General features: G+C 51.2%; 1 protein-coding gene across 1 annotated transcript; it reads left to right on the top strand.

Annotated features, from left to right (window-relative positions):
* Window positions 1-3,821: 3,821 nt before the first annotated feature.
* LOC147689220 (uncharacterized) lies at window positions 3,822-14,459 on the top strand. The gene is made up of 10 exons (XM_086940037.1): window positions 3,822-3,969; window positions 4,174-5,634; window positions 6,417-6,509; window positions 6,761-6,865; window positions 9,009-9,118; window positions 9,283-9,477; window positions 10,251-10,413; window positions 11,915-12,080; window positions 12,569-12,663; window positions 14,374-14,459. Exons 1-10 carry the CDS (start codon window positions 3,822-3,824, stop codon window positions 14,457-14,459), a joined length of 2,622 nt encoding a protein of 873 aa, XP_086796163.1.
* The last annotated feature ends 7,555 nt before the right edge of the window (window positions 14,460-22,014 follow it).

The raw sequence follows: 22,014 nt of genomic DNA on the forward strand, positions 1-22,014 counted from the left end.
CTAGTTCACGCTTCTTGATTACGCACTTGTACCACGTGTATACTGTTATCTTGTCTTCTCTCAGCTGTTACGCCTTCTATACTGTTTCCAATGGTGTAAAATAAGTATATAAGCTATGTACTGTTAATAAAAGGCGGCGCGCTCTCTATCCCTTCTGACACCCCTGTGGTGGTCAGAACATGATATCCTGGCCATGACCATTCCTTTTTAAGGAATAAAAACCCCTAAGAACTCAAACACCACGGACTCTGTCTCTTTCTTCCGATCTGAGTTATTATTGATTAGGTACTTACTTGCATAGAAATTAAGAGAGTAAATTAATTATTTACGTCAGCCCCTCTGCTTCGGAGATCTCACCTCACAGGAACACTAAGAAAGGGGTGACATTTTTTACTGTAAAAATGTATGCATATTTGTGATAAAATCAGGAGATACAGAATTGAAAGGAGGGACACCCACAGTGATCTTATTTGAGTGAGCTGCGTGTGAAAGACATACCTGGGCATCACTTCCCCCACTCGTGAGGTCACCACAGTGAGCTTCTTGTGAAAGACATACCTGGGCACCACTTCCCACACTCGTGAGGTCACTACTTTGAGCCTCTTGTGAAAGACATACCTGGGCATCACTTCCCTCACGAGTGAGGTCCAACGGTGAGCTGCGTGTGAAAGATATACCTGGGCAACACTTCCCCCACTTGTAAGGTCACCACAGTGAGTTTCTTGTGAAAGACATACCTGCGCAACACTTCCCACACACCTGATGCCACCACGTGAAGCTCCTCGTGAATGTGTGCCCCAGGCACTGTGCCCTGTATCGCTCTCTGCACTCCCGGTACAGCCACTCTGATTTCATTGTACAAGGTTGACGGGGGGGGGGGGACTCACTGCACCCTTAAGTCACCACAATGACCCCCTTGTGAATGAGTGATCAGGGCGAAGGGCTCAGCACAACACCCCAGCCCTGGTGCCACCACCATGATAATGACCAAGGGCCTCATTTATGAAAAGTGACACATCGCTGCGTGAAAACAGCGATGCGTCACTTTTCACTGCGCACTCCTTGCGACACCAATGATGCGTCATATTTAATGTATGACGCATCATGTTGCAAGGACTTACAGATACGTCAGTATTTCTGACGCATCTGTAAGCGCAAAAGTGACGCATTGCTGGAGTGTGTCACAAAAGTGACGCAACTCCAGCAATGCGTCCTTTCACATGGGGAAAGCCCCATGTGAAAGGGCTTGCATCAGTCTTACGCCTGCTGTGAGGCAGGCGCAAGATTTTGACACAACAGCATCCTAAAAGTGACGCAGTGAAATCTTATAGATTTCACTGCGTCACTATTACGAGGCTTTTTGCGGGGGAACGCCCCCTCTGCATACATTATACCTGACGCAGGTATAATGTGGCGCAGGGGTTTAAAAAGTGACGCATCTACCTAGATGCGTCACTTTTTAAATATGGCGCAACAAGGCGCATGTTTTACGCAGCAGATGCGTCACAAAAAGTGACGCATCCGCAGCGCAAAACTGACGCACAGCCTCATAAATGAGGCCCCAAGTCTGATTCTGGGCGTGGGTCACTGCTTGAGCCGTGAAGTCACCACTGGGAGCTTCTTGAGAACGGGTGAGCCACCTTCTCTTTCACACCCTCTCACAATCAGACTCACTTCTTTACGGCACTGCCAAGTGTATTCACGAGGAGACCCCAGCTCGCGGCAGCGCGTGCAAGAGGAAACCCCTGCTCGCGGCAGCGCGTGCAAGAGGAACCCCCTGCTCGCGGCAGCACGTGCAAGAGGAAACCCCTGCTCGCGGCAGCGCGTGCAAGAGGAACCCCCTGCTCGCGGCAGCACGTGCAAGAGGAAACCCCTGCTCACGGCAGCGCGTGAGGGGCCAATATACGCGCAGACTTGGTCTGTATGGGATCTGCGTCTCGTCGCACAGATCAGTCTTGAATATCACAATATTAATAACCATCATCATCATTATTACAAAAAATAACTTCAAAGTATATATTTCACCAACGAAATAATAATTCATCTCTTGAGCTCTACCTTCTTGTGTTTTCCCTGGCTTTATTACATTCCACGCTATGACCTTTGTCCTAGGAAGAGAAATCTCTGTTTTTTAAACTTTGTTTCAAGATAAATAAAAGATACGGGTCATTCTTGAGCCTCCTGGAGTGGGAGGGGCTCGGGTGACGGACAGGTTGAGGTGATGGGTGGAGGATGGAGAGCGACGAGGGGGAAATTCCACTCACCTTGCAGGGCTCCCCCCACCAGCCCCTCCCACCTCAGATTGTGTATAAAACACCTGCCCGAGCCGAGAACAGGCAGGAGAGGAGCAGCAGGCCTGCCCTCACAGAGACACCCCAGAAATAGGACCGGTCGTCACAGGGCGTCTATCCAGACCAGACCCTCAAGGAGAGGCCCTCGGATACAGGAAGCTAGACGACCCTCACCAGAGCGGCCCTCAGAGGAGAGACCGAACCGACCCTCACCAGAGCAGCCCTCAGAGGAGAGACAGCACCGACCCTCACCAGAGCAGCCCTCAGAGGAGAGACAGAACCGACCATCACCAGAGCAGCCCTCACAGAGGAGAGACAGCAGCGACCCTCACCAGAGCAGCCCTCACAGAGGAGAGACAGCAGCGACCCTCACCAGAGCAGCCCTCAGAGGAGAGACAGCACCGACCCTCACCAGAGCAGCCCTCACAGTGGAGAGACAGCACCGACCCTCACCAGAGCAGCCCTCAGAGGAGAGACAGCACCGACCCTCACCAGAGCAACCCTCACAGAGGAGAGACAGCAGCGACCCTCACCAGAGCAACCCTCAGAGGAGAGACAGCACCGACCCTCACCAGAGCAGCCCTCACAGAGGAGAGACAGCACCGACCCCCACCAGAGCAACCGTCGCAGAGGAGAGATAGCACCGACCCTCACCCGAAAGTCCTTCAAAGAAAACGAAGGCGCGGCCCCGTGACGGAAAACAGAGCTCCCCTCCCTCGGTATGTACAAACTTTCCGTCTCTGTGATACTTTCCTCTTGTGAGAAACCTGTCCACGCCTGTACCTTTGAGTGTGAACAACCTGTCCACGCCTGTACCTTTCAGTGTGAGCGGCCTGTCCTTGTCTCTCCACACTGCGCAGCCTGTCCCTTCACAGTGCTTTACTCTGATCTGTCCAGCCTGCCCCGCTCTCACTGTACACCTGTCCCATCTCCACCTGCCCGTCTCTCTGTGGCTCTCACTTCTGGTTCACATGTAACTTCTTAACTCGTTTCACCTCGTGAACTTTCACCAAATTTCAGCTCCTGTTCTCACCTCTAAGCTCCATTTTACCTCCTGTCCTAGTCTTAGTTTCATTGCCCACCCCACCCATCTCATCCCTGCACCCCTTGCACTTGCTGTTCTCATTTTACTTCCTGTCCCTCCCCGGCTCCTATCTCAATTCTGGATCGAATTTTGCCCACTGTCCCACTCTCACAAGTGTCTTCGATCACACACTCTGTCCCACTCATGTCTCTTCCATCTCACCCACTGTCCTACTCTCATACCCTGTTCCCATCTCCCCTCTGTCTGATATTAGGCCTCTGCCTCCTGTCTCACCCCCTGTTCCCCATCTAACCTTTTGAACCAATTTACCCACCCAGCTACCCGTCTTCCATCTCACTGTTACCCCTACCCCTCTCACCTCCTGTCGCAATCTCACCTCTTGTTCCCTCTCACCCCCTGTCCCAATCTCACCTCTAGTTCCCTCTCACATGTGGTTAATTTCTTATCTATTGACCTCTCTCCCCTCCCCAGGTCTGCCACTCACCATGGAAGGCTTCGCCTCTGTGTACTACAGTGAACCATCCGTCATGGGCTTCCTCGCCAACGTCATCAGCGCCTTCCTGGTGGCCCTACAGAACTTCTTTTCCTTCCACACCAAAGTGAACGCTGAAGGGGTGGAGAACATCCTGGCAGGTGAGTGTGGAAGCCACAGATCACACAAAGAGTTACAGGTGGCGCTGGGATAACATGCATAGGACACTTGGAGGGAGGGGGTACACACCCGCGCACGCACACACACACACACACACACACACACCCACCCACACACACACACACACACACACACACACACACACACACGTACGTGTTGCTCAATGCCTATGTTATCTTTTGCAGGGGTCCATCTCATCCTGATTGGAGGACTGACACAGCTCATTGCAGGCTTCCTGTGCTTCCGGAAGTACGATCACCTTGGGAGCACCGCCTTTGTGGCATTTGCCGCCCTCTGGAGCAGCTACGGGGCTACACGTGTCGTCCTGGGCGCGTACCCCACCATCCACAACACCACACAAACCCTGAACATTTCTAGCAGCCAGACCATCATGGCCGCCTCCCCGCTTCCGGTCGCTGAGAGCGCAGTAGCAGGGCTGGTGGCGTACACCGCCGTCGCCTTCATCCTCTCCTTCTGCTCGGCCACCGTTAACTACGTCATGCCCTTCGTGTTTGGCGCCATCACCCTCACGCTGGTCTTCGAGGCGGTGGGGCTCTTCGGACAGTGGGCGCTGGTGGTCTCGGGGACCCTGGAGCTGCTCATTGTGTTGATTGGTTTCTATGGCGCCACTGCCCTGCTCCTGAAGGGCCTGACCCAGAGGTACGTCCTTCCGGGCTTCGGGAACCCCTTGTTCAGCGTCTTGCTTCTGGGCTCGGCCAACAGCACCTCTTCCAGTGGCATCGGGGAGGAGACCAAGAAGAACTCCAAGTACGCGGAGCCCATGGCCTTGGGACACATCGCCGACGCGGTGGCCGCGCTCATCTTTGCCTTTTATTGCTTTGGGTACATGAAGACCTTCTACATTGGCGCCATCTGGGTCAGCATCAATGCGCTGTCCCAGCTCTGCGCCAGCTACTACAGTTACTTGAGAGAAGACGTCTACCACACCACCAAGCTTGGGCTCCACAGCCTCTTCTGGCTGCTGATGTCCTGGGAAGAGTTCATCCTCACGGTGCTCCTCTCGGGGGACAATGTGGACAAGAGCCGAGCGGGCATGGTGGGGGGCTGGTTCTTTCTGGTCGCCGCTTGCATCCTCTGCCTGATGTCCCTCAACAGAGACCTCCTGGAGGTGCTGCAGAATTCATGCTTCCTCCTCCTCACGGTCTCCACCATCCACCAGATTCCACTCCTGGGATCCCATATCTTCTTCGGAGTGGTCTGCAGCATCTACACCGCCACCTCCCTCTACGCCACTTTTGCCAGCCTCATTAACTCCATCGCTGATAAGTCGCTGATCTCTACTGGACCCCAAGTGATGTCATCGGCTACGCTCCAGGACTTGCTGCTGAGCATGAAGCGCGTCACCAGCAGGTCTAAGGAGGGCCAGGAGGTCAGCACCACCAGATGCCAGCTCCCTGATGCCCTCTTCTTCTTCTGCAATGGCCTGGCATCACTCTCTGCCATCCAGGGGTCCCTCAGTGACCCCACCAGAGCCCACCTCTCCATCCCTTGGGTGCTGATCCCTGGCGCTCTCTTCCAGTTGTACATCTGCAGGATCGTGGTCCAGAGAGGGCGAAGGTTTGGGTCGGTCCTACCATTCTTTTACGCTGCTGTATGGGCCACATGGGCGTGGCTACGACTCGCAGGTAATTTATCATCTCTTAATCTTTACAATGTGTAAAATGTATCCAGAAAAGTCCTAGGGATCCAGTGTCATGAAGCTTCTGAGTGGTTTAGATCCTCAGGCACAGCATTAGGGGCAGTGGGGGGATGTATATTTCTGGTTATTGGTTTCATTTGGAGCAGCCATGCATGCAGGTAGTTTCTTGATGACATCACATGCAGTTCTTTGTCTGTCTGGGGGGCCCGTGTGACCTGATGAAGTACCTGGGAGGGGTCATATGTGGTGGCTGCCTGGTGGGGGGCAAATGGTTGAAAAGGAGGTGGCCACTAGGAGGAGACTAATGACTTATGGAACCATTAATTAATTAATGGGTCTGGATAAACTATTGATAAACTATTGTTGATAATCCAGGTGTGGGAAGAACTAAAAGGCATTAATATCATTGTTCAAATAACTGTCATTTCTTGTACCCGGGGGCATATTTACCAGAATTTAATTTTCGCTTGTCTTTTGACTCATGCGAGAAAACACCTTATACTGGTATAAGGAGCTCAGAGAAGTGTGTATCTCCAAATCGGGGCGCACCTGTTCAGGGTGGGGTGGAAGATACAGTTTTGCACATCATCAAAAGTCAAAATCCAGCCCCATGATTGGCTGTTAGATGATCGAGGTGTTGACAGTATATGGTCCTCTCCATCCCTTGTCTCTGCTCCTGGCCCTCTCGTGCCTTTGAAGGAAGAGCTCCTTCCTGTGTTCTGTTTCATCCATGACTAACCCTCTGCCCCCCTCCTTTTCCCTCTCCAGGTCCCCTGCTGAATATCCACGTCGCCAGTTATGGTGCATTCACTGTTGGTGCCGTCACCTTCCTGGTCATCAATGTCTTCCTGATGTCCTTGGGTAAGTCTCTCCAGATACCGAGGTCCAGTCATCCCTCTGTTGAATCCTTGAGGCCCAGGTGCCCTGACAGACAGCAGCTGCTTCCGGCTGCAGTGGGTACGGGACGGAGTCTGTCCCTCGATGGTCCATATGGACAGTGCTGGGGCATCGTAGCGTCCTCATCTAAAGACTTAAACAACTGCGACCCCCGCTGACCTCTGAAATATGTCATTTCCGGCCTCTGACGCCATCTTATTCTGCTTGTTCCACAGTCGCCTATGCCAACGTGGTGCTGGTGCTGCTCGCGCTGCTGATGGAGGCGGTGATGGTCTGTTTCCTGCTCTTCACCTTGGAATGCCTGCCCCTCGCGCTCGAGAGTAAGTGGACGCCTTCACTGTGGGTTCCTCTTGTGTGTCAGTGCATGTCAGTGAACTCTAAAGGGTTAATAAACAGGCAATATCGATCAAGTGCCATCCCGATTCCACCTGCCATGTGGTGGGGGCTAAAGGGGGAGTGGTCTGTAGAAAGGACTGGAGTGTGCCTGACAAGCCTGTGCTACTGAAGGGCTGTGGGGGGTGAACAGAGTCAGTTACGTGCAGGGTCGGATTGGCAAGGCGGGCATTCGGGAATGGGCCGAAGGGCCGGTGCCTCAGTGCCCTCTGTGGGCCGTTTTTTTCTCCCCTGTCCCAGTCCACAGAGAGTGGACTAGGAAAGGGGAGAAAAAAAACCGGCCCACGGAGTGCACGGAGACAGAGAAAATGAAAGCAGCCTCGCTGTGCGGCCAGACAGCGATTGTCAGCTGTGGGCTCTCCTTCACCCCTGCCCTGCCAAGCAATCAAGCTGAGGCTGGGCTGGGGAGGGGTGATTGTTTGCAATAATCGGCCTCCCTGGGGGCCGGGTTTTGCTCAGGCCTTCGAGCCATTTGCACCTCGGCCCGGGGGCCCATGCAGCCCAGAAACGGTGTTAGTCTTAGCACCTCGCCCACAGCCCTTCACATTCAGGGCATAGTGGGCGAGGAAGAATGGGTCTTGCTGTGGGGGCCTGGTGATGTTTGGAATTTTTTTGTTTTATTTATTTATTTATGCGATTTTATCTAGCGCGGACTTTACCCGAAGGTGTCAGAGCGCTTCACACTAGGAACAGCAATAATACATGAGGAGAAAATTATAAGTGGACAAATTACAAAAGCAAACGTTAAGTTACATGAATCAAAAGTGACAATAGTGAGCAACCAAAATACAAGAGGAGCAAACGATACATCACAGGAGGAAATAGAGATATGTGTGCAGGTTACAAAAGCGTACAAAATACAAGTAGAGGTATAATACTGCAATTAATGGCAGACACTCCAGCACAAGAACAAACGTTACGTAGGCAATGGTGGCACTTGTGCAAGTATCTAAAGCAAACAAAAGTGAGAGGTAGCAAACAGTGTGTTACAAGAGAAAAGTGACTTGTGCAAGCTACAAAAGGGTACCATACACAGGTACAAGGGTAATACTACAGTAAATGGTAAATACTCAAACTGCCAGAACACACTGGGAAGGCACTTCCCATGCACCAGCTTCACCTCAGCCTCCCCCCTGGCTACCTGGCTACCTTGGATGACCCAGAAAGCTGTGTTTTGTGCTCCCCTGCCAGGACATTTTCCCAAGGCCTGGAGGGTTGATTAATTTACTAATTGCAGGGGCCTTACCTCTGTTCATGTGCTCCTGAGCTGAAGGTCTGGGGAGGGCTGAGTAGGTTAGTAATAGCAGGGGCTTTGCTGCTTTTCAGGTGCTCCTGTGCTGGAGGGCTGGAATAATTTTGTGACAAAAAGGGGCCTTGCTATTTTTTTTAGTTGCTCAGCATGTAGGCCATTGTCACCTTGGCCCTGTGTTGTGTGCAAGAACAGTATCCTCCCACTTTCATTCCTTGTCTGTGCAAATGGTGTTTCATGAAAGGGCACGCCCCTTGAATGTGGGCCACGCCCCTTAAATATGGGCCACGCCTCTTGAATGTGGGCCACTTTTTTCGTCAGTGCCCGGGCCGAATTGTGATCCCAATCCGACCCTGGTTACGTGTCAGACTCTGCTAGAGTTGCTCTCATCAAGGCAAGGGGGGCTGGAATGGAGTCAGTCACAAACATGACATGTGTCTGGTTCTCTGCCAGACCTCCACGTGTCTTAGTTTCTGTACCTGTCTCTCCACTGCTGCCTTAACATCACCTTCTTATAATACGAAGAGTTGGGGTGAGCCCGATAACACTATGAACCAGGATAATTAAGTATAAACCAAGATAGGAGTTCCTGTACCAGTTTAAATGTTTTACCACACTTAATTTCGTACAGACAGAAGGCGAGTGAAAAGTAATCTGTCTTATGTTTTTATTTTATTGCCTTGGGTGGCATTTCCCTTCTTGAAATCCCTCCTGAAGGGAGCCCCCGTCTTGGTTTAACATTAACTTGATCAGCACACTTGTCTCTTTTGTTGATTTTATGAACTTTATGTCTAATTTCCCCCTCTTTGTGTTACTTTCAGTCACTGTATTGTCCGTCTTCAGTGTCGTCTGTATCTACGGAGCGGCGGCATCTCTTGGAAACTGCATTTTTAGCAAGGACCTAATTCCCATGGGACCCTCTTTCTTCAAGGTACAGTGATAAGTGCATGCAATATGTTACGAGCACTATTCTTTCCGATATGTCTTTCAAATATAAGTCCATCTCTGTCCTCTAACTCTGTGATGTGCATGTGCTGCTCAAAGGCAGCTGTAGGTGGCGCTGTCTCACTCCTTGTCGGCTCTTTGCACTTTTAGGAAACGAAGTCAGAGGAGAAAGTTGAGGCGTCCGACTCCTGCGTGTGCCCCGATTCCTATCGCACCGGCAGTCTAAGGACCATCGCCGCCCTGCTGGACCACGGTGGGGTGTGCGGGGTCCCCACAGACACGGTCTACGCCCTGGCGGCCTCCTGCAAACACCCCGAGGCCATCCAGAAGATTTACACCATCAAGGTGAGCACCGAGGGGCGGACTCTCGGCGGAATTTACCGAGTCCGAGACAGATGCTCTGTCATTGAAGGGACACCTTTTACCAAAACAGTTAGAAATCACCCTGTGGGTGGAGACATTGTCATGGAAACGCCAGGGTGAAACCATTCTGCAGGGGTGTGATTACCATGGCGATACCAGCCTGGAGTATGTATATATAGAGATATTGCCATGGAGACGTCAGGGTAAAACTATTCTGCAGGTGCAGGATTACCATGGTAAAATCTGCCTAGAAAGTTCCATCTCCAAAACTTTTTTTTTTTAAAGGAAAGCAGCCAGGTTAAATGGTAGCTTGTCATTCTTTGCAGGGAGAGTGGGGGATGGGTGTGATAAGGGAGGTGTGGGCTCCAGTCCACTCATAGTCTCAGGAGAGAATCCTGCTTATGGGGCAGAAGGGCCTAGCGAGATGCTATCACATGCACAAGAAAGATGCTAATGCGCCAGAGCACACAGCGAGTCTGCGTTCTCAGACTATGAACCCACTGTGCAGATTCCAAAGCACTGAATTCTGTGTCCAGTGTCTGTCTGCTGTAGGTCATTAGAAGGTCCGACAGGCTTTTAACTTGTACAATCGGTTGGCTAGCACTAGAGACATTTAGTTTATTGTCAGAGGTGGTGTGACTGGGTCTAAGCTCATTTTAGGTATCACGTGATCCTGCACAGAATGTCTGAAGGTCATGACCTCCCTCTTCTCTCTCTAAACCAATCATTTCTCCCCTCTCTTCCATCCTCTGCAGGACCGACCCCTGGAGAAGCCCATCTGTATCTGCATCTCCCACCTGGACCAGCTGCGGGCCGTGAGACCCCCCTTCAGCCCCCTGCTGTGGGACTTCATGGGCAGCGTCTACCCTGGGGGTGTCAGCTGCATTGTCCAGAAGGGGGAGTGGCTGAAGAGGATGGGTGAGTGTGACCTCTTCTGCATGGTCTGTTTCCTTCTCCAAAGAGGGGTGGGCTGGGGAGGGTAGAGGGGTGAGGGGCTACACATGCCAGAAGTTGTACCAGGGGACATTCAGGGGTGGGCCCACTTCATATAAGTGCTGCTTGTGTAGATCATGCTTAATTCCTCCCCCTCCCCAATATGTACTGACCCCCATCTCATGCACGTATTATGAATTACTTGCAGCTATCACTCCATTCACCCCCAATGCCTACAGGCCCCCATCTTATGTAGCATTGTATGTACCTATCAGGGTCCATTCACCCCTTTATGTCTACAGGCCCCCATCTCACGAAGCTACTGAGTGTACATATCAGACTTCATTCAGCCCCCCTAATATATGCATACCCCATTTCATGCAGAGATTACCTGCACATTCACCCCTTGATATCTACAGACCCCCATCTCATGGGGGTATAACAAGCACACAGACCCCCTGATGTCTACAGACCCCCCTCTCATGCAGGCAGTGCATGTACATTAACCCTCCTGCTGTTTATATACGCCCATCTCATGTAGCTGTTGTATGTCCATATTAGGGTCCAGTGACCCCCATTGAGTGTACAGACCCCCTTCTCATGTAGTTATTGCATGTGCATATCAGGGTCCAGTGACCCCCATTGTGTGTACAGACCCGCATCTCATGTAGTTATTGCATGTACATATCATGGTCCAGTGACCCCCATTGTGTGTACAGACCCCCATCTCATGTAGTTATTGCAAAAAAGGGTCCAGCCCCCCTTAATGTGTAACAACCCCAATCTCATGCAGGTATTCTATGCACATTCACCCCTAAAACACACAGACCCCCATCTCATGTACCCATTGCATGTACATATTGTATATATTATGTATATGTGTGTGTGATGTATGTGTACATGTGTGTAAAACAGATAAAGAAATAGATCTGACTCGCACAATTCCTGACTAAACATGAATTAAACCCCACAGCAATGACAAAACAAGGAAAGGTTGCTTTCGTTATACTATGGCTGTATAAGAAAAAAAATGGTGTGCTGAGTCAGTGTACTTTTCAGTTGTAAAATAGTCCCTCGCACAGACAGAATGATATATCAAATAGCCATAAAATTATGTAAGACAGAAAAACTTTTCTGGCTGAAGTCTTTTTTAAAGAATTGTTAACAATATGCATTGCAGACATCTGGCCTCTCAAGATATAACAAACAAATGTGTGCATGCCTTTCACAGTATGCTTTAGTAGAGCTTCTTTCATACTGAATGGACAATGTGTGCAATCACTTATTCAAGGACTTTAATTAACTCTTGATGTTCTGAGGCTAGACCATTCAAACATCTGCTCAAATTAAGCACAGCCAATTGAAGGCACCACTGTACAGCAACTCTGGTCATGATGCTGAGCAAATAAATACAGTCAAACACAAATGCTCACTCCCTCACACCTGACATGTTGCTGATTAATTTTGTTATTTTCTCCTCCTGCAGGAGTTGGCCCAGCATATGACATTGTTGGCACCAAATACTCCATCATGATCCGAGTGCCGGACCACACCATCTCTGCCCACCTGACCGACATGACCGGCCCTCTGGCCATCACCTCCGCCAATCCCAGCGGGGAGTGTGATAGCACCCATCATGACATGGTCATCTCGTGAGTACACACTCAGAACAAGGGTTGAATTCAGGAAAAGGTTGTGAGTGGGCCTTCTGCGGAAGAGATAATGCCTGGGGTTTGAGAGTTACTAGATGGCTGCTAGGGGCTGAGGGCAGGGGCAAGGGTTGTTGAGGGGCGTGAGCTGAAGATCCTGAAAGGTGAAAGGAAGAGTGTGGGAGTATTGATGGGTGGTTTGCTTCTTTGCATGAGTTTAGGCTTTTTTAAGCATTTGATTAGACTGGTGCTACTGAAAGGTGGCGGAAGGGGTAACAGTGTTTGTGATATCGCAGCCATATGTTAGGGTGTTTGAGATGCTTGGCATTAGCCTATATGTGGGCGCATTAAACACGGGTGTGTTTGACTAGTTGAGGTTGAGGTCAGGTAGATGTTTGCCAGCCTGCGGCTTCCCCTCAATCCCCAGCACCTGAGCCTTTGTCGATGATTACTTTAAATTAGTGATTTTGTATTTCCTCTCTGTGTTCCAGGCGTCTTCGACACAAGCTGGAGGGGGTGCTGTGTGATGGGGACTCCTACGAGATGGTGGGCTCCACGGTGGTGAACTGTCTGAGGATAGACGAAGGTGGGTCTCAACCAATGCTTGTTTCTGTTTCATCTCTCCCCCTGCTATTCGCAAAGTAGACTCAGGAGCATCCATGGATGTGAACAGAGTGCTCTGCTCCCCACCACCCTCCCCACCCACCAAACACCTGCCATGAGATTTGGGAAACACCAGTCCTGGTCCAGTGCATTCCTGGTGTCCAAGGCAGACAGGCCTACAAAGCCCACAATGAATGGACAGCTGAAGCATGAAAGGGGCCAGAATGAATGCGTAACTAAAGATGCACTATATTGAGCCCCTGAGGAAAACTCCAAGCGCTTGGTCTAAGTTTGCAGGGATGCCCCGGAGGTTTCCTACCTGTGCCGACTGCTGACCCCCACTTCCAAATTAACAAGCCTTTCTCTTTATCATTAGTCTGCACCATTGGTGTACAGTGTTTCATAATTTGTTTCACAAAATATCGCTAAAATTACATGAACGGTGTGAAATGTGGTTCTTCTTTATCTTGCATGAAATTTTAATGGTAGTAAATACCGCACATTAAGAAAGTCATGTTGGATACTGACAGAAAACGTAATCTGCGAAAAATGTCTCTTTCTGGGACATTTTATGCTCAAAGCCATTTCCAGTGAAGAAGAAAAGATGCAAATTGCATAGTGCAAATTTGGCAAATTTAGGAATAGTGATTACAAATTCACCCAGACTTAGTCAGCACATGGACCCAGAGCTTCCTTCAGTAAGACAATATCCCCCAAGATGGGATCTTTTATTTTCTCCCCAAACTCATTATTATATCTCAGGGACAATCTCACCCTGCCCCAGGTAACCAATGCCTGAAGGGTCTTACTCTGGACCCATCTGAAAATAGAGACCTCAGAATCACAGATTCTGACATGCAGATTCATAAAATATTGACCATACACAAATCTACACAAATGTCTCTTTAAACAGCATTCGACCTGTTAAAAGTTCCTAATTCCAGTGAGACTCACTTTCTAATTATGGGAATACAGAGTTAACTTACTTTTCCATCTCCTGTCTGAGTTTATTGGTCAAGTGCTTGATGGCGAGTTTACTGCTGGTTGACTTTTTTTTCAGGGGGATAGTTGGTGTGGAAGATATTTTGGCCGTGGGAGCTTTCGAGTCTGTATTTTAGCTGTTTGTTGTTTCCATGATATCCCACCCTGCCCCAGTCATTCAATGTCCAGCCGCGGTCGGTAGTGGGATGACCTGCAGGGCGGTGACGTGGGGAGGGGGAGGGTCAGGATGGAGGGTGGTAATGTATGGATTACGCAGTTTTACAGGTAAGTAAACATATAAATAAATAAAACAAATTCCGTTGCGTGCACTGCATCACCAAATGCGATGCAGTTCGAGCAACAAAATTCTCTTTATTTATTTATATGTTTACTTACCTGTAAAACTCCGTAATCCTTACATTACCACCTCCCACCCTGACCCTCCACCTCCCCACGTCACCGCCCTGCAGGTCATCCCACAATCGACCGCGGATGCCAATGTCTCCTTGAGGGCGCACACCCCACGCTTTTCCAGTCATTATATGCCACGTGAGAGGGCGGCCCCACCTGTACTCCTTCACCCATTGGTTCCTGAGGGGCCAATCCTCACTGTGCTCATTATGCTTGTCTCCTCCCCTCCCTCTGCTGCTCACAGACCTCAGGCCTGTCCAAGATCTCTCAATCTCATGCTGTTGTGCTTCTTCCTTTCCAGGGATCCTGAGCATCGTGAGGGAGGGCTGCGTCCCCACCACCCACATCACGCAGACGTTCGAGCGCGTGAAGAACGCGCAGGTGTGAGGCTCCCACGAGCTACGACCAGTATTGTTCTACTGACCACAGCAGCATCCGCACAAGACCTGAGCCAGCTGCCATTTGCACTTTATTAACCGGAAATGGAAGCATCACAATCTGAGGCCGTATATCCGCGTCGAGCCTGGGCCGAAAGGAAGACATTACCCGAACAGACTTACAGACTTCAGTGGAGTCGGACATTCCTATAGACAGCTCACAATACATTTTTGTCATCATACTTCAAGTGGATTGATAGGCAGATGTTTTCTACCCTTCACTCTCCAACAAGGCATTGACCTGAAAGTCAGTGCTTGATGATGTGTACAGCGACAGATCCTTGATTCTTCGCCCCCCAGGATGCACGAACACAGATCCAATGTATGTATACTGTTGCATACTGTTTGCGTTCTTTGCTTGAATATTACATTTTACCCTCTGTCCTTTTAATTTAATTTTAATTTAATGCTGATACCGATGTTGATGACACATTCTATTTATTTTGGTACTCTGAGGATGTCTGGTCCTGTCAGATCTCACCAGACTCGTGTGACAGAATACTGCAGAGACAGAGATCTCATATTGTTACAACCACAACTATTGGCTTCACTGGATGGTGCCGGCCACCAATCGAGAGGAGCTTCAAGAATCACTGACAGAAGTTTTTGCGTCCCAGTGACCTGCACATAGTATTTAACTTATTTAATATATTGGAGTTTGTATTTATTGAAATAAAATTGCCCTTAAAAAGAAACTGTCTTTTCTCTTTGATGTCAGGGGGACCCATACCATGAATCCTCCTGTGTTGCAGCTGTGAAAGAAGGTGTCGTGTGTGTGAGTGTGTGCTTTTATTGTGCAAAATGCAGTGGTATAAAACCCATATTTCACATGTAACCATGAAGTTTGGAATATATTTCATGGTTTTCATTGAAATTTGGGTTTTATCATCATAATCACAGCCCCCAAAAGCACTCTGCATCAGAGCTTCACCCTTGTCTGGGCTACAAGAATTAGGCTCAACGGAGAACATAAATATGTGCCATGGCCATCAAAATTAAGTGTAAAGAAAAGGCAAATGATGTGGCAAATTCTCTGAAAATATTATTTTGATCCATTTATGGTAGAAACAACATTTTCTCTTGAAATTCCCAAAGTATGTGTCAAACGCAATACATAATGAAATTGACACTGTAACCACAGAATCACATACATTCTGAAGTCTTCACTGTTGCCCATTATTTTATTGGACACTGTTATTAATGAAAGGCAAACAAACCCTAAACATTCTAATTCCAATCAATGCCCATTGGTAGCTACAGTTTTAAGAGAACAGGTTTTTGTCAACAGGTGTAGTACCCCAAAACTAATATCAAATCTAAAGAATCCATAACAGGTAACATGTAAGTAAGGCAAGAAAGCGGAGATGACGGTGGACTGTCGTTCCTGCACCTCTATACCAGTTTTCTCTTGTGTTGATCCCGCACAACAAACTCAGACACCAACCGCCTTATGGTGTCACTGTGCTCCAGATCCTTCTCAAGTAGTTAAATGATGTGCGTAGGATGAAAAAAGTCCAACAAATAAACGTACAATTTTCAAAAAGTTATTTTATTGTCAGGTTTTTAGATTAATTCAAAGACAAAGAATTAGCCAACACGTTTCGTTCTCATTGAGAACTTGGTCTGGGCTTCTCAGGGTAATCTCCCTTCTGAAGGAACAAACGCATGTACATTTGGGTGTGTCCTGAGAAAATTCGCATTAAAATTGCACTGAGCGGGAACCAAAGGATTTAAGGTGTTCTTTGTGCAACAGAATTCAAAACGTGGTCAGGGTCCCATTCTCAGAAAAAGAAGTCCAATAAGGTTCATCCAAACAGTAGAGCTGAAATCAGTCTGTATCAAAGTAAGGTGAAGAGAAATACTCAAAAAAGAGCATCTAAAGGCTCTTTAGCAATATAGGCATGTGTTAAATCTGTATAATAATCGCGCAGACACACACCATAGTAGGAACTCCAGGCAGTAACTTTTAAATGAGGTTCAGATTGGCCCCATGGTCTGGAGGGGTTGAGGGGCTCGTATTCTTACTTAGAGTCGAGCTCGCCTCGGCAGTTGGTCACCTACTCGTCCCCGGAGAACACATCTTGTGAGAAACTCTCCATGCTGTCTTTCATGAAGTCTAGGCAACAGCCGAGCAGGCAGACAGAATGGAGGGTTAATATACAGGGTGAGATTTCCTTAAATACAGGCATATGTTAACATATATTTGGGGCCCACCCGTAGGGGGGGGGCACTGACCACAGACACAGGAATGGTGTGATAAAGGCCGCTTTATTGGAATCAGGTGCACCCTGCCTATTCCCCAACCTTGGCCTGTGCCGAACAAAACTAGGCCTAGCTACATTTGTGAATGTCTGACAACCCCCCCCACCCCTAACCGGATCCCCAACATTGCCACATCATACAACATCTTACAACATCCCGTCCGCAACAATACCCCCCATGCCTACCAACTGTAAATTACCTCATTGTCCCCCACCACTTACAGAAACAGCCCAGGCCTCCTCAACTACCCCCAACTACCCCCTTTCTGAACTAGGAGAAGCGCCAAAGAAGAGCGCAGCACCCGCACCTGATCCAGCGACAAACAAGCTGCCCCTCAATACCCACCTATCGATTGTGCACCATCATCCAAGAAAACCCCTTCGAGTACTACAAAAAAAACCCACGTAGAACCCCTAAAAAAACACTCACTAAAGGGCGGGTGGGCGGGCAAAATCTCGTGCCCCCACTGTCCTGATGCCAGCTGCTGTGTCACTGCACCAAAATGGTGTCCAGTGACACAAGATGTCCGATTATAAAAGCCCCAGCCCAAAAACAGCCAAACTGAAGCCCAAGAAACCTCCCTCAGCCTAACCAGCTCAAATTGCTCTGCTGTGTCTCTGGTGCCCCCTTTCCCACCCCCACGGCCCCAAAACTACCCCTGGGGGCAAGCCTCCCGTTGGTCGGCTGCCCCTCAAATCCCCATTGGGGCCCTCCCGTAGGGGGGGCACTGACCACAGACACAGCAATGGTGTGATAAAGGCCGCTTTATTGGAATCAGGTGCACCCTGCCTACTCCACAACCTTGGCCTGTGCCGAACAAAACTAGGTCTAGCTAAATATGTGAATGCCTGACAACCCCCACCCCTAACCGGATCCCCATCATTGCCACATCATACAACATCTTACAACATCCCGTCCGCAACAATATCCCCCATGCCTACCGACTGTAAATGACCTCATTGTCCCCCACCACCTACAGAAACAGCCCAGGCCTCCTCAACTACCCCCAACTACCCCCTTTCTGAACTAGGAGAAGCGCCACTCGAAAGCCGCATTAGCGACTTTCGACCCCCCCATAGGACTCTAACCTCCTCGGATTCTTGCGCACCCCTAAGGCCCCATCCAGCACCTCCTTCAACTGCACGATGTATAACTCTATCCTGTACCGTGAGAGATGCACTCCATCCTCCCTAAAAAAGTACACCACCCCATACCTAAGCTCGGGGTGTTCCATCCTGCCTATCTCCTCCCTGGCACAGAAATCCAACATCTCCCTGTTAATCTTCCGCCTCGTCCTATCAATCGCCCCAGGGCGCTCCGCCCCCCCCCCCCAGAACCTTCTAGGAATAAATTCTGACCAGATCAAGTGGCAACCTGCCCAACTCCTCTTAATCTCCAACAGGTCCCTCTTCATCTGTTTGACCAGTGCCAAACTCTTACACTGCACCAGGTCATTTTCGCCCAGATGAATATCTAACACATCCGGGCACATCGCCCCCCCGGACCACATTGTTCAGCAAGGGCATCAACTCATGCCAACGCATTCCCCCCTTTCCCCGCCAGTTACATCTAAACAAACTGTCATCCAAATCCAGGTTGAGCCCTCTCTGCCCACTTGACAAATGAGTGTCCCACAATGAAAAATGTTCAGGCTGTCCACCTCGGCCCCGCCACAGCACCTGAAAAGACACACATATCAGAGGGCGAACTAACAAGCTCGGAGCTCCTCTTCTACCCCCCGCATCCTGACGTATCACCTATAGCAATCGGACTTCCACCGCCCCAACCGCTTGATCTCTTCCTATCCCCAGCCACACCGCGCTGCCTCAGTCGCCGCCCCGATTCAAAACGAGTGCGTCCCAAACGCCTTCGGGTCCTCACCCATATTCCGCAGGGCATGCCGTAGAACCCACAGAGCCTGAGCCGCTGTCACTCTGCCGCCATCCCTTTGCCTGAAAACCACGTCGTCCTCCGCATTCCGATCCGCTGCCAACCACCGGCCCCACGCCGGCGGAAAAACTTTGTCGTGCCCCTCGGGGCCCAGCACCACCCACGTCCCCACCTCCCTCTGATCCGTCTTCGAGCGCCGCAACCGCACCGCAACTTCCCGGTCCCGCATCTCCACGTCCTCCCACAGGAGTCCCTGGCCCCCTTTTGAGCCTACCAACTCCAACACCCGAAACGCTACAAAAACAGCCAGGACATGAGCGTGGAAAACAATACTGCCTCGCTTCTGCTCCACCGACGGCAACACACCAATCAACGCCCCCAGCAATGCCCCCGTGACCGGCCGACGCTGCGCCACCCGCGCTCCCCTCTCCCTCGCCCACCCTTCCAGCAATCGAGCCCCCAACTCACCCGCCGACGGGGAGTACCCCCACCACAACTTCCCCATGAACGCCACCGCCGCCAATTTGCCCGCAATCGTCACCCGCGACAGACCCCTGTCCATCAGAATCAACATGAACTGCACCACCTGCTCCTCCCACTGCCAGGGATCCCCGAGCCTTACCGCACCCGAGCGCCGGAACTCCTCCCACGCCTGTGCATATGCCTTCCACGTGGATATGGCCACCAACGCCCTCACCAGCTGAACAACAGCTGAACAACCTGGCGTCTCCTACTGACCAGAGCTCCCTCGGTACTGACGTCTTGACCGTCTCCGCCGCCGTGGCTATCCCATGGAACCTCTGCCACTGTGAACGACACAAAGCATCCACAATGTCATTTTCCACTCCCGGCACGTGGCACGCATGAAACATAATGTCATTCTCCAAACAGCGCAACACTAAAACTCTCATCAGCTTCAAATCCTGCGGGTCCCGCGCCAACTGCCTGTTCGCCACGTGTACCAAAGCCAAGTTGTTCACTCTGAAAAACACCCTCTTGTGTGCCAACTCACCAGCCCACACCGTGACTGCCACCAACAACGGAAACAACTCCAAGAAAGCAATGCTACGGCCTCCTGCCTGCCAATGTGCCGGCTTTTGCTCCGCGCACCACCGCCTGTCCCATTACAGGCCAAAGCCGCCGACACCCGCCGCATCGGAGTACAGCGTAACGTCCTACTCCCAGTCCTCCGCCGGCGCCATCGGCACACATTGAACCGCTCTAGGAAAGCCCGCCACATCCGCAAGTCCTCCTTCACCCCTGCCGACAGATGCACGTGGTGATGGGGAAGGGTCAAACCCGACAACGCCAAGCCCAACCTCCTACAGAAAGTACGACCCGCACGCACCATGCGACAAGCGAAGTTAAGATGCCCCAAGAGGACCTGGACCTCCCGTACCAACACTTTCTGCTTGCCCAGCATGTCGTCCCCCAATGCCAACATGATCGACCTCTTGTCCTCCGGCAGGCGTGCTTCTATGGCAGCTGAGTCGAGCTCTCTACCGAGAATGGACAACAACGTACTGGGACCGTGCGTCTTCTCTGGTGCCAGAGGAACCCCAAACTCCTCCATCATCCCCGCCAAACTGTCCAGCAGCCGCTGGCAGTCCATTGCACCGGGTCGCCCCACCAGGAAGAAGTCATCCAGGTAGTGCGTCACCGCCTCAGAGCCTCTGCGCCTGGAAAAAGCCCACTGCAGAAAGGAACTGAATCGCTCGAACAACACGCAGGAGACTGAGCACCCCATCGGCAATGCCTTGTCCACAAAAAAAGCCACAGTCGACCTGAATCCCCAGGAACTGGTGGTCATCCGGGTGGACCTGGAGCAAGCAGAATGCCGACTAAATGTCACACTTCGCCATCATAGCGCCCCGTCCCACCCCCGCCACAAGCCTCCACGCGACGTCCACCGATGAGTAAGACACCTCCGCCACCTCTGCCGATATGAAATCGTTGACTGACCCAATGCTGGTCACGACAGGTGTTGTATCAGTCGGAACTGCCCTGGCTCCTTATTGGGCACCACCCCAATCAGGGAGATAATCAAACCAGACAGTGGCGGTTCCCCAAATGGGCCTACCATGTGGCCCTCCTTGACCTCCTTCAACAGCTTCTCCATCACAATACCCTTGTGAGCATTCACCGATTTCAGATTGACCGCCCAGCGCGCAATCCGTGGGCCCTCATAGCCCAGCTTAAAACCCTCCTGGAACCCCTGCCGCAAAACAGCCGCATTGTCCGCCCGCGGGTACTCAGCCAACCAGGGTTCCATCCGCGCCAGTCTAACCGGCGTACAAGCCCTTTCACATAGTCCCCTCCCCCCGTCCGCCCCCCTGCCTCCACCCTGTGAACCTCCGCTCTGCGTTCCTCCCTGCAAGGGCTGTTGTCCCGGCGGCCCGACAACTCCCCAGCAGCGTACCACTGGGTGCCACCGCCCACATTTGGAGCACTCGTGCCATAAACTGCACGCTTGGCTGCCAGATGCCCCTTTATTGAAATCCCAGCAGGCCCCAACCGGGTTCTACCCAGTGGACTCACCCTGCCCCACCCCACCTCGGGTGAGGCGAGCCGAAAAAGGGGCCGGCACGAGCGGTAGACCGCTGGCCGTATACACCGTATGCCCGAACTTTTCCCGCCCATCGTCTGCTGGTACAGATCCGAATCTAGCTCCCCCCACTTTGCCTCCAGATCGGACGCCATACACACCCGGAATTCCTTGTAGTACTGGGACCAGGCGTACCCACCATACGTCACCTGTGCCCTCTGCACCACATCCATGTACTTAAAAAGTGCAATGGACCGATCCGGAAACCTCTCACAATATACGCTGGCGTATATGAGGAAGGCCGCTGACCAATTGTCAATCGTCAAAGGAACCTTGGGGCGCTGCGCCAACTCCTGCTCCTCCTCCTTGGAACCCTCCTTCGAAGTCAACTCCCTATGCAACAACTTCAAGATATCGATATACTCCCCCTTCCAGATCTTCTCCTTCGTCTCCGCCGACAGGTGCGCCCCTATCGGCTTGGTCACCCCCATGTACGGGAGCTTGTGAACCGGCACCACACAACTCTCCTTCCCTCCGGCCATGCCCGCCCCCGCCTTCGCGTTCCCCGTACCTGTGTTTTCGCCCGCACCTTTCCCCGCGCTCCCCGACGCCGCCACCCCGCCGATGCCGCTCACGCCATCTGTGCCCACCCCGGTGTCCTTCACATAACAGCCATTCACCAACGCCCTCCTTCATCCCCTCCACTCCCCACTCCGCCTCCAACCTTACCTGGTGTCAAGGTTGGCGTCCGCACTGGATCTCGCCGCCTAACCAGTGGAGCTGAGGGGGCCGTCACTCTGGGCGTGTC

The sequence above is a fragment of the Lissotriton vulgaris genome, chromosome 10 (assembly GCF_964263255.1).
Source record: "Lissotriton vulgaris chromosome 10, aLisVul1.2, whole genome shotgun sequence".
Lineage (NCBI taxonomy): Eukaryota > Metazoa > Chordata > Amphibia > Caudata > Salamandridae > Lissotriton > Lissotriton vulgaris.

Bases quoted from the DNA above. Each gene is read 5' to 3' on its own strand.
- LOC147689220 (XM_086940037.1), top strand. From the start codon at position 3,822: ATGGAAGGCTTCGCCTCTGTGTACTACAGTGAACCATCCGTCATGGGC. The intron at 3,970-4,173 runs GTGAGTGTGGAA...TATCTTTTGCAG, and splicing joins GGTGGAGAACATCCTGGCAG to GGGTCCATCTCATCCTGATT. The intron at 10,414-11,914 runs GTGAGTGTGACC...CTCCTCCTGCAG, and splicing joins GGAGTGGCTGAAGAGGATGG to GAGTTGGCCCAGCATATGAC.